This window comes from Protopterus annectens, chromosome 1.part1, assembly GCF_019279795.1.
Source record: "Protopterus annectens isolate FY-2018-M chromosome 1.part1, PAN1.0, whole genome shotgun sequence".
Classification (NCBI taxonomy): Eukaryota; Metazoa; Chordata; order Ceratodontiformes; family Protopteridae; genus Protopterus; species Protopterus annectens.
The window spans coordinates 1,056,998,759-1,057,011,187 of NC_056726.1; the positions used below are offsets into that span (position 1 = coordinate 1,056,998,759).

Here is a 12,429-nt window from a genome sequence, read left to right on the forward strand (position 1 = left end):
GGGAAAGGGCGTGGGGCTGCGCTTTCCCTGCTCCTATGTACCCTTCCTGGATGACATTAACCCCTAAGGGCAACAAAAAAGTAAAGAAAAAACAAAACCATAATGGGGTATTTATCTGCAATGGCTTGGACTTCATCAAACAAGACCTAGGCATTCACCATAGAATGAAAATGCATTCAAACTGGTGGACAAGGACATAGACCAACAGAGCAACTATCGGGAAATGTGTTCAGATTGGCGGCAAACAAGTTCTGACGATGGTATGTCTGGACATCACCTTTATGCCCTACACTATGCAAGGAGCATACACATGACATTTAGAGTACCTTAAAGCAACAGTAGTCTTTGGTATACTGGCTGGACTTTGGGCTTCCAATGGCACAGCCCATATATAATGGTCAAGGTTTATGGCTTTTATACAAGATTACATCCCGGATGGAAAAGTGATAATCTTCTTTATTGCATGAAGAAACACGTGTGGGAGACTAGGACATCAAACTACAGAAATCATTATGTATACTTTCTTTCATAAAAAGCAACATTTTTGTAACAATCATAGAACAGTCACTGACCAACTGGAAATGAATTAATTTTGCTAAGATCTCCTAGCTACTTGGAAGGAGGTTCATAATTAAGTTATCTAGAAGTGTCTCCTAAGTGGTATTGGGGCTTTTCCTGGATGGGGAGAAGATCAGAGTGGGTAAAGGATGAGTCTTCAGTTTTATATGTGTCAAGGTGATCAGTGCTTACCTTTCTACTTAATGTAATGTTATCACAATACACATAAAATCGAATGACATTAACTGTGCTTTTTTGAGCAGTTGAACTGGGGATGAATATTACAGCACAAAGCAGTTAGATATGCCTGCTAATTATTAGTTTAATTAATAACCAGCTTATACTTTCATAAGTTCATGGGTGTTTACTAGGCTAACGACCACAAGGGCCTTTTTAAGCCTAGCCATTCCTCCCAAATATCTGACAAGTTCTGATACCCTTGATAAGTGTAACCATGGGTTTGGGAGATAAAATATTTACAATCAGGGACCTGGGAGATGAACTATTTACAGGTTACCTGTGTCCATTACAGACATAGGTGTCAAACCAGAGACGACTTTCCTATTCACCATCCAATTGTCCAAGTTACACTTGAATTGAGTTGGGTAGGAACTCTGCTTCATTATCTCCCCCTAGACATTATAAGCAAATTTTCAGAATGAGGCATAAACCCTTTTGTCACTCTCTGGACAGCCAGCTGATTCACAGGTAGAACAGAAGTTAGGATCTGAGAGACCACCTCTGGAAGAACCCATTCACCACTAGATTCCTCCATGGCCCTCTACTGGGTTTGCTTTTCTTTGGCATCTATTTTTCCAAAGTCAAGACCAATGTCAAGGACCCCTGGCTTACCAAATTTGCAGATGAATACAAGCTAGGAGCAATCATAGAATCCTTCCACAATACTAACATCTTGCAGGAATGTGATTACAAGCTAGGAGCAATCATAGAATCCTTCCAAGATACTAACATCTTTCAGGAATGTCTACCACAGATAAATGACTGGTGCCAAAGCCATGGCTTAAAACTCTGTGTCAGGAAATGCATAATAACACCTTCTGGGAAGTCAGCCACCTAGGAGAAACTACCTCACTGATAAAACACCCCTAAATGTAAACAGGGTAGTCAGAGATTTGGGGGCTCATAGAGATACTGACCTGGCTTTTGACCAGTAAATATCTAAGGCAGTAATAAAATTCATTCTATGTTACTAACTTATAAGTAAGGGTATAGCATCTAGGTCCAGAGAAGTCATTGTGCCACTATACTCAGCCCTCATCAGATAGTTTAATGCCCCCTTCAGTATGTACCTCACCAGGCACATACAATAATGAACATTTACAGAGGTTCCTCACAAAATTAATGCAAGGCATAAACACAATGTCCAATGCAGATCACCTAAAAGCCTTGTCTTTATACTTATTTCCTATAAACTGCTAGGATGTGATTTATGCCTGGCATACAAGGCATCCTTGGATCCTGCTGTGATGGCTATTTTACATATCCTCAAAATGAACATCACTAGGACTGGTAAATCTAAGAATTTAAATTTTGATGGTGACTTAAATAGGACATGTTGGAGGAGCAGGTATGTATTTCACAGAATCCCCATTCACTGGAAATGGCTTCCTATCCATGTAAAGCAGAACCCTTCCCTAACCCCATACAAGCACAACCTGGTCCAGTGAATGGGAAATTGGAAATTCACCCCTGGCTTGAAACCTATGTCTCTGATGGACAGAGCAGCCATTATAACATGCCCTAACTAACATACACCCATTAAAATAACCGCTAAGGCACATTAACTCATTGGCTACATTTGGGTTGCTTGGATAGATTTATAAAGGCCCCATTGGTCGTTAGCCTAGTATACACCTCTTAGTCTATGAATCTATGCCAAGGCGTAGCACTAGGGGAGGAGGTATAAATGTGAGTGAAAGGTTGGGTAGGTTGAAGAGTTCAGAGAGGAAGAGAGATGATTGTTGTACTGTTTTCCATGGTGGTCCATGCATTGCCTTGGTAGAGGCAACCCCACTCACATACATAGACATGCAAATCCAAATATGCACACATACACACACACACACACACACACACACACACACACATCCGCCCACCAACAAACAAGTTTCTGATAAAAGGGGATGGGCTGGCATAAAGGGAGCAGAAGCTGGCATACGTGGGAAGAGAGTTAAAATAATGGTTAAGGTGTTTACCTTACAGATACAAGATACAGGGTTTTATTCTAATCTCTAGTTTTTGGTTGGGCTTGTTACAGTCCGCAGACTGATAGCCTAGTATTTACCTATGAAACTATGAATGTTCCAGAAGGATAATGCTGACTGAAGTACTGGAAGATTTAAGTTTATTGGGCTTGGAGTTGGTATAACGATTAAGGTGTATTCACATTAAGTTCACAAGATACAGGGTTTTATTCTCACCTTTGAAGGGAAATTGACTAGGCTTAAAATGTCCTACAAGGGCTGCTAGCCTAAGACTTACCTGTAAACCTTTGATCACACTCACTCATCCAACATCATACAAGCTCTAACACAGACACTAACCCCCCACCCACTCCATGTCTTTGTGGCGCAGTGGTGCAGCAGTTATCATTGTTGCCTCACAGCAAGAAATTCTCCAGTTTGATTCATGGCTGGGGTGCCTTCTGTGTGTAGTCTGCATGTCCTCCTTCCATTTCTGTAGTTTTACTCTGGTTTTCTCCCACATTCCAAAGACATGCATCTGGAGAATTTCTCTTTGGGCTAATGCTGAAAATGGGCTCTGTCCCAGTCAGACTTTCCCAGTAAACAAATGTTAAATAAAATAAAATTAAATAATTTGCTGAACTTATCAGTACCACATTTGCTTCCACCAAAGTGAATAAGTGAATACCGTCATTTGACAGTATTCACTTTTTCCTCCAACAATAAAAAATTGCGCAGCTGAACAATTTTCTGAGTAGCTCAGCAGTTTAATTCACAAGCCAGTGACATTTCAGCGGTAGAGCACATGGCAAATCAGGACTATATTAGAACATCGAAGTTTCAAAACTTCGAATGTTCTAATATTGAACCCTATTCAGTGAAAGCTGAAAATATCGAAGCAACAGAAAACCAAATTTTTTCCTAGGGAAAGAATTTGGTTGTCCGTTTCTGTTGCTTCGGTATTTTCAGTGCTGTGGTGGAAAGTTACGGGTTGGGTTCAGGTAAGTGTGCGATTGTGTGGACGTGAGGTTTAGGGCGGGTTAGGTGAGTTAGGGTTAGGGCTCAGGTTAGGTATGTGTGCAATTGTGTGGACATGAGGGTTAGGGCTGGTTAGGTGAGTTAAGGTTAGGGAGCGGGTGAGGTGAGTGTGCGATAGTGACAGACCTTAGGGTTAGGGTTTGGGTTAAGGTAAGTGGATAGTTAGTGGTGTGTGTATAGTTTAGTGTAGGGTTAGGTGTAAGATTTTAGGTGTATGTGTGTGGATTGCTGTTTGTTTAATGTGCTTGTACTGTGTGTATGTGTTTCGGAATAGCGAATGTTTTCCCAAGGAAAAAATTCACTGTTCTGAATGTTCTTTATTATGTGGTTTAGATATTTTATGTTCGATGAAACAGCGTTCGCTATTTTCATCTTTCGATAACATGATATAAACACGGCTAATCAATGTTAGATGCTCCCCCTGACTTGCTGCATGAGCATGAAAATCTGCCAGCTGGACTGCCCTCTGTGTTAAGACTACCCCCCCCCCCCAGCAGAAAATCTCAGTTTAATAATTGGAAAGTCTTATCAAGTGGGGAAAATAGTCATATTAAGGCTTTCCAATCATGTTAAGTCTTTCTGAATCTCAAGGATTATTTGTATATTGCTGAGGCATATAATTCTTAGATGGGAATTACTTATTCAACTATTCCCCTAGCTAGAATTTTTTTCTTTACATTGTCATTTTGTGATTATACGTATTTTTTACTTGCAATTTTCTTGTCATTGTATATATTTTACCTGAATCTTCTTATTCTTCTAATCTACTGTTAAGGTACCAAATAACTTTCACATGAGACAGTTCAGCAGAGTATAACTATCTTCTTTATTGCATGAAGAAACACGTGTGGGAGACTAGGACATCAAGGTCCTGTCTCCTCAAACTACAGAAATCATTATGTATACTTTCTTTCATAAAAAGCAACATTTTTGTAACAATCATAGAACAGTCACTGACCAACTGGAAATGAATTAATTTTGCTAAGATCTCCTAGCTACTTGTTTATGACATTCTCTATTAGGCACAAATTCCGAATTCCATGCTAGAACTTTCTATTCAGAACAAATCCTTTTACATTTCAAACTCTGTCAGCGTTTGCTGATATATGATATGACGCAAACAAACAGACACATACAGCAGAACATTCTGGAGTCCATTTTATTGTGAAAGCATATTAGAAATGAAATGCATGTTCTAATATCTTCCCTTCTGTGTGCTCCTCACCCTTAACAGCATATGTGATATTTGTGAGTAAGTGTTAATGCATGTATGGCCCAGGTTCATAGGTAAGTACTAGGCTAGCTGCTCTTGTGCACCATTTTAAGCCTAACCACTTTTCCTTTTTGTGCTTGAAATAACCTATCCCATTTGGTTATAAATTGGTCTTACCCATCCATGCATCCATTCATCTATCTATCCATCCATCCATCCATCCATCCATCCATCCATCCTTCCACAAACCTTCTTCCCATTTTTTGCATATGGGGTCAAGGTGCCACTTAAACATTGACAATCATCTAGAGCCAAGGTTTACACCACCTGGTGGCTAGCCCTGCTCTAGTGTTTCTTCCATACCACACATTCACAAGTACACTTACACCTATGGCCAATTTAGAGTGTCCAAACTACCTACTGCATGTCTTTGGAATATGGGAGAAAATTGGAGCAACCGGAGGAAACTCATATGAACACAGGGTGGATGTGCAAACTCTGCAAAGAACGCAGTCCAGCAGAAAATAGAACCAGAGAGCCTCTCACTCTTGAGCAACACTGTCTCACCCTAAATGACTGAAAAGGGTATTTTGTCAAATTCATCCACCAAGTTAACAAATATAAATAATAAAAAATGCACTTGTGCACAACCTGAAAATATAAATAGTGAGCCATACATCATAATCCAGTAAGCTATTTACCACTCAACAACCTTTAAAGGGAATGGTGCTGCATTTATGAATGCATTTAGTGTTTTATTAACAAAGGGAAACAAATCTGTAATTTTTCCCCTCACAAATTCTGCACATATTGCGTTTCACTTTGAAGTTATTTCTGAAACTGAATCTCAAACAGGGCTCCAGAAAATGTCAGAAACATTATCCATCACATAGCCTGACCTCAAGCATTCAGTTAAGCTTCATCATTGAACAGCTCATGAGGTCTGTCTGTACTTACCGAAAACTTTCCTGACATCTTCATATACCCAGTTATGTGCTTTATCTCATTTCGTTATAGTAGTGAACTCTGACTATCCTTGTAGGTGAAAAGTGACAAAAAAAGGACTGTACGTGGACTTATAGCTCATGGGTTAGAGCACTGGTCTTGTAAATCCAGGTACATGAGTTCAAGTCTTGTTAGGGCATCTGCTTGCATTTTAGAGAGAGGAGTTGGCGTAATTCTTTATGTTTTTAATTCACAGATACAAGGTACACAGGAGTTTGATTCTGTCCACCGGTGGTTATTAGCTATGCATGTAATAGTCTGCAGACTGCTAGCCTAGTATTTACCTATGAGCCTATGACCATGACTAGCCTTAAATGCAATGGGCAAAAGAGTAACAATTTTCTGATGAACATGAGCTTACTTGCATCATGAGCTAAAAACAAATAAGTCAGACACTGCTGTGGCACAGAGGGCTAAAGCCCAGGTTCGATTACAGGCTTAGCTATCTGAGGTGCCAGCAAGGGAGCTGGGGAACATGGGCATTCCCATGCTTGAGGGGGATTGCATTTAGATGCACCTCATGGCTGATCTCTGAAAGAGGCTGTGGGACAGTAGCTGTTACCTCAGAGGTGCGAAAATATGCTAGCAGACACACTATTGCACTTACATCACAGGATGCCATGGTTGCATGTAAGGTCAAGAAAAACTATAGCATAATATAAAATTCCTTCCTTGACAGCAAGTTGATCCTGCCCTGAGATGCATTGATCTCCACGGTCACCCTGGGCACACTGGAGAAAATCTAAGGTTGCCTTGTGTGGTTTGGAGGAGAGGCCCTTGGAGCAGCTGGTGGTCACCTGTGAAGAGGGCCCAAAGAATAGCCAGGCACAACTGAGTCACTGTCCATTTCTTGGTTGGTTCAACTTTAGTTTTAAATTGCTCTTGAAGTAATTCACCCCTCAGATAATCTCAATGGCATACCCAAAAAAGTTTCAGTGTCTTGAACAAAAGAGGGCTACCTTGATATTTCTGGGGTAATGTTATAGATGACTGAAAGGAATATAGCTATTAAGAAGTCTCAAATGTGCACCATACGTAACAATAAAAAAAGTTATTATGGTTGGCATGAATGAGAATATTCAGCTTACCTGAATGCATGGGAGTTTAGCCAGTGGTATGTCACCAATAGCACTTGTGGAAATATGTGGACTATAGTGGTACTCCTGCATATATAGTGTAAGTAAGATATACCAGAGGAACATGTGCTTGATAGAGAAATGACTGCAGCCCTATGTACAGTACCAGTCCTTCATGTCATTAGACTCTGTGTAAACTCATATGTCTGAGCCTTCTAGGAACTTTAATACACTGATGTACAATGTCAATTTATTTATTATTTTTCATTTTATTTTTCTAAAATGTGATTGATCTAGAAAGTCTAGCAATAAATGCAGAGACTAAACTCTAAACTGTAAATTACCAGCTTCTTATGCAGAGAGTTTGTTTTTTTTCTACCTCTAGTCACCCACACTGTGAAACTTTGAGCAAGTCTATCAGCCAGAGAGTGCTGCTGCTGTGGCTAAGTTGCACCTTAAAATGGACACTTGTGTCTGCTGGCCTTACCTGGTTAACAAAAAAATTGTAAAAAAATGTCTAGGAAGCTGTGTGTGTGTGTGTGTGTGTGTGTGTGTGTGTGTGTGTGTGAGACAGAGAGCGTGTGCACGAGTGCGCGAGTGTGTGTGTGATGTGTGGTGTGCAGTCTATGTGTGTGTGTGTGTGTGTGTGTGTGTGTGTGTGTGTGTGTGTGTGTGTGTGTGTGTGTGTGTGTGTGCAATGTGTGATGTGCGGTGTGCTGCCTGTGTGTGTGTGTGTGTGTGTGCGTGGTGTGTGCATTTCAGTGTGAAAAATCAGATATTCAAGTGTGTCAGATATTTGGAACTGGGACACAGTGCTTCAAGGTGGGTGTTGTTTGGGATCCGGAGAGACAGAGTCCAGTCCCAGTGGAGCTTGTTTCCTGTGTGGTTTGAGGAAATTGTGCTTGATGCAGAGAGCTGCATTTGAAATACTGTGTAAATCCATACTTGTTGTGTTTTAGTGACTGTGTCTCACCAGTGTCATTGGTGAGGATCGGGGCTCCTTGACCACTTATGATAATAAAGAGTGACTCCTGGTGTCTCTGGTGATCTCCTAGCAGTTTTGCAGGATTTGCTTGCTAATCTAGGTCAGTGTGGAGGTATGACAGCCCCCCCACACACTCACATTCACACACACACACACACACACACACACACACACACACACACACACACACACACACGTTTAGAACAAGGTGTATACCCCATGGACACCTTATGGTAACCTTTCTGTATCCTGCCCTTAGTTGTGAACAAGGCATGATGCAACACAGAATGGCTGCTCAATTTTAATAATAGTAGTAATACCATTCCAAAATCGTTTCAGACTGCAATCACATAATCAGCTGCAACTTACAAATATGCTTCTACAACTAACACAAAAAAAGAATGACATTTGCCTTGTCCTTACATTAATATTGCATAACAATTCTTATTCTTTTTTTCAGAGTTCTGTACCTTATTTAAACAGCAAAAGAAATAAAAAAAAAAAATTTCTGATGAAAAGAATCAAATGAAGATTATCAAAGCAAGTGAGAAGAAGAAACGGCAAATTACTTTCAGAAACTGATGCATAAATAAAAAGAAATCGTGCGGCATAACATAATAAAAATGTACTTCTTTATAACCTGTATCTGAGCTTATTTTTGACCGAATGCTTAATTGTTATACATTTTAAAACTGAAATATAAAGCAATATTTCAACTTGAAGAAACATTGATAATATGTGTAATCTTTCTTACTTTTTCTTTCTCTTTATCTGTTTATTTCTAATTCTAGCTTTATTCCTCAATGAACTATACTTTAATTAAATTACTTTGTCTGTCAGAACAATCATTAGCTTTTAAAATGATACACAATCCATGTAACAATTTTTCATCAATCAATGACACCCTGAATAACATTGTAAACTATCACCATTACTCTAAGAGAAAACATTGGTTTCTTACTGACCCAGAGATTCATTAAAGGCCTAGCACGGGCCATATGGCTCATGCTAAAAGGACCCCGTTCCCACAATGTGGCAATTTGAGAATGAGAGATATGTTAGCCATTATATGGCAAGACCTCATTATCATCTAATTTGCATGTCTCTGAATCACATTTATTATCAAGATATGCATGTTGTGGTAGTAAATTGTTGCTCATGTACACAAAACATGAACACACACACACACACACCCACACACACACAGACACCACATTCCGGGTACCTGTTGCTAACCTATCTGCTTTTTCATGGTTACCTTTACCCCAGTAATAGTTGCAGTGCCATTATAGTATGCATAGGTCTCAACCTCTTAAGAGGCCAATGTGGAATACAGACCCTAGCAATGTGTGACCAACAATCAAAATGCGGAACACCTTATTTTTGCACTGCACAAAAATACATCATCTCCATGAAACCTGCACATGGCATGTTTGCCATAATCTACTTAATTTGCAAATGTTCCTCCTACAAGACATCTCTTTATCAGTGATTTAAAGTCACATACTTTCTTTAACTGTTTTCTTTTCTTCACATTATAACTTTAGGCCATCATATATGGAATATCTTAAAATTAAAACTTAAAACCTATCGAATTTTCAGTGTTGGTTGGACTTCTACTGAAATACATTGGAGGGAGAAGTAGCGTTAAGGGGGACAGGTTTCACTTTTAGATATGCTGATCTTCACAATTAAACCAAAGGGGAAAAAAGTAGCTTTGTTATATTGATCTCACACATGGACTGACAAAGATTACACACACACACACACACACACACACACACACACACACACACGTATATAAATACATACACAAACACACATAAACACACGCATGCATGTAGACACAACCATGCACATACACACACACGCACACACACACACACGCACGCACACACACATACACATATATAAATACATACACACACAGAAACACACACATGCATGTAGACACAACCATGCACATACACACACACGCATACACACACACACACACACACACACACACACACACACACACACACACACACACACATAAATACATACACAAACACACATAAAAACACGCATGCATGTAGACACAACCATGCACACACACACACACACACACACACACACACACACACACACACACACACACACACACACACACACACACATTCATATAAAACAAGAGCTAACATATCATATAGTTCTGTAGAACAGCAGAACTGTTTGTGATTTAAAGGTATGCTGATAGTTATTTACTCTAATTATGCAAACCTTTACTTAGAGGTGAATCCTTCAAGCAGTAGGTGAAACATTGCCGCTGATACAGAGATCACATTGTTAAAGTAATTTCTGTTGGTGCACTTAACAGAGGTACAGCTAACAGCTTAAGTCGTTGCTAAGGTAACCAGCTGTCAGAATGTACATCATACAGACCTGGGCTTGATTGCCATTATTGTAAATGACATAATCAAAGATCTTGTGCAAGTCACGACACGGGTGACTTTAAAAGCCTGTCTACAAAAAATAAGCATTTATATCTACTCTGCACCAGCTGACATGGTATACTTTAAAATACTAATGTGTTTGCCTTTACTTAATTTGAACATCCCTCTTCAAAATCAGAATGATAATCACTCTCTCTCTCTCTGTGCCCTGCGATACCCTAATTTTGAAGGTATTGTAGTGGTGCAAAAACTAGGATTGGCACGCAATTGGTCAAATTCTCTGCACCCTACATAGCTCCTTTTGCAGTGACTTGATTGGCTCATATATACCAATGCATTATACAGGCCAATCAAAAAATTGCAACACAGAGCCAGCATTGTTCAATGTGGAACACTATAACAGTCGGTTACATCATCGTTAAATGTGGAGCGTTCTGCACAATATGCAGAACTTTTCTGCACAGAAAGTATGTGTCTATTATGCCCTGGTAGTCTAGTGTGTCACCCACCCTCATATTCCCATACTGCTTGGCACTTTAATCCTTGATATATGCATGGTGTCTAGTAGTACCCCCCCACCCCCAATCCCGATCCTACTTTTGGTGTGGTTGTGGCACTTTAATCCTTGAGTCATGCAGGGTGTCTAGAAGTTCCCCCAGCCCAAACCCCATACTGCTTTTGCTGCTGTAATGGCACTTTAATAACTGATTCATGCATGGTGTCCAGCAGTTCCCCCCACCACCAATCCTGATCCTGTTTTGGTGCTGTTAAGGCACTTTAATCCTTGATTCATGCATGGTGTCTAGGAGGTCCCCCATCCCCCAATCCCAGACCTGCTTTTTGTGCTGTTATAACACTTTAATTCTTAATCCATGCATGGTGTCTAGTAGTTCCCCCACCCCCCCAATCTCCATTTCAATTTTGGTGCAGTTATGACACTTCAGTATATGACATCCCTGGTGTATCCCTTAGCACTGACTCTCACACTTCTGTTGGTGCCATTATTGCACTTTAAGAGCAATCGTTGGGGGGGGGGTCTAGTGTATCTCACACCTCCCCTTCCCCATACTGCCACTGCTACAATTACAGCACTTCCATGTAAGAATAGTCCTTTGTAGTCTAGTGCATGCCCTCACCTCACATTCCCCATACTGCCATTTTTGTTGTTACGGCACTTCCATGTAAGAGTAATCCCTGGTGGTCTAGTGTATCCCCTCACTCCCTATTTTCATACAGCAGTTGGTGTAATTTCAGCACTTTAAGAGTAATCTTTGACAGTCTAGTGTATCCCTCGATGCTTGTACCATGGTGACGGTATGTAGTTAAACACGACCTTTTGGCCATGTTCAATTCCATGACTTGGTGGGAATGGCTGTGCTGATCTACATGGCCAAGCAATCCCTTGAATTGTTTTTTGTGCTGTTGCCTTCAGTATGCCTCTGCCCTGGAATGCCTGGTTAACATTCATTGTGTTTGTAAGGACAGCACTATGCAGTAGTAGAGGATCATGCAGCACTGTGTTAGGGTAGGCACTGAATCAGGAAAAAGTAGAAAGACATGTATATGGAGGTGTACGCATCATGGTACCTTAATGATTCCTAACCTGAGGGTCTAGACTAGACTTTTCCTGTTTGAGATCTTTCGTAATGTATTCTAAATTTGTTGCTGTTCATTCTTATTGTCTGCAGCTGGAACACTCACATTTTGCACCTGTGGTCACATCTTAAACACTGTGGAATTACAATCATTTTTTTTCTTAAGAAGATGGTAATGAAACTTCTTCAGATACTGCTATACTTTTTATTTATTTATTTTGAATTATTTTTTGTTGAGTAGGAATCACAATAATTTTTTTCCCAAGAAGGTGATAATGAAACTTCTTCAGACTGCGACACTTTTGACTTATTAATCCTTT

The 12,429-nt window shown here is 40.0% G+C and overlaps 1 protein-coding gene across 1 annotated transcript in view; it reads left to right on the top strand.

The window, feature by feature from the left end:
- LOC122808897 (calmodulin-4-like) overlaps positions 1–8,718 on the top strand; it is a 96,682-nt gene extending 87,964 nt beyond the window's left edge. The window contains exon 4 of the mRNA XM_044080015.1: positions 8,540–8,718. Within this exon, the coding sequence (XP_043935950.1) occupies positions 8,540–8,574 (35 nt within the window). The 3' untranslated portion in view covers positions 8,575–8,718. The remainder of the gene's footprint in view (positions 1–8,539) is intronic.
- Positions 8,719–12,429: the final 3,711 nt, after the last annotated feature.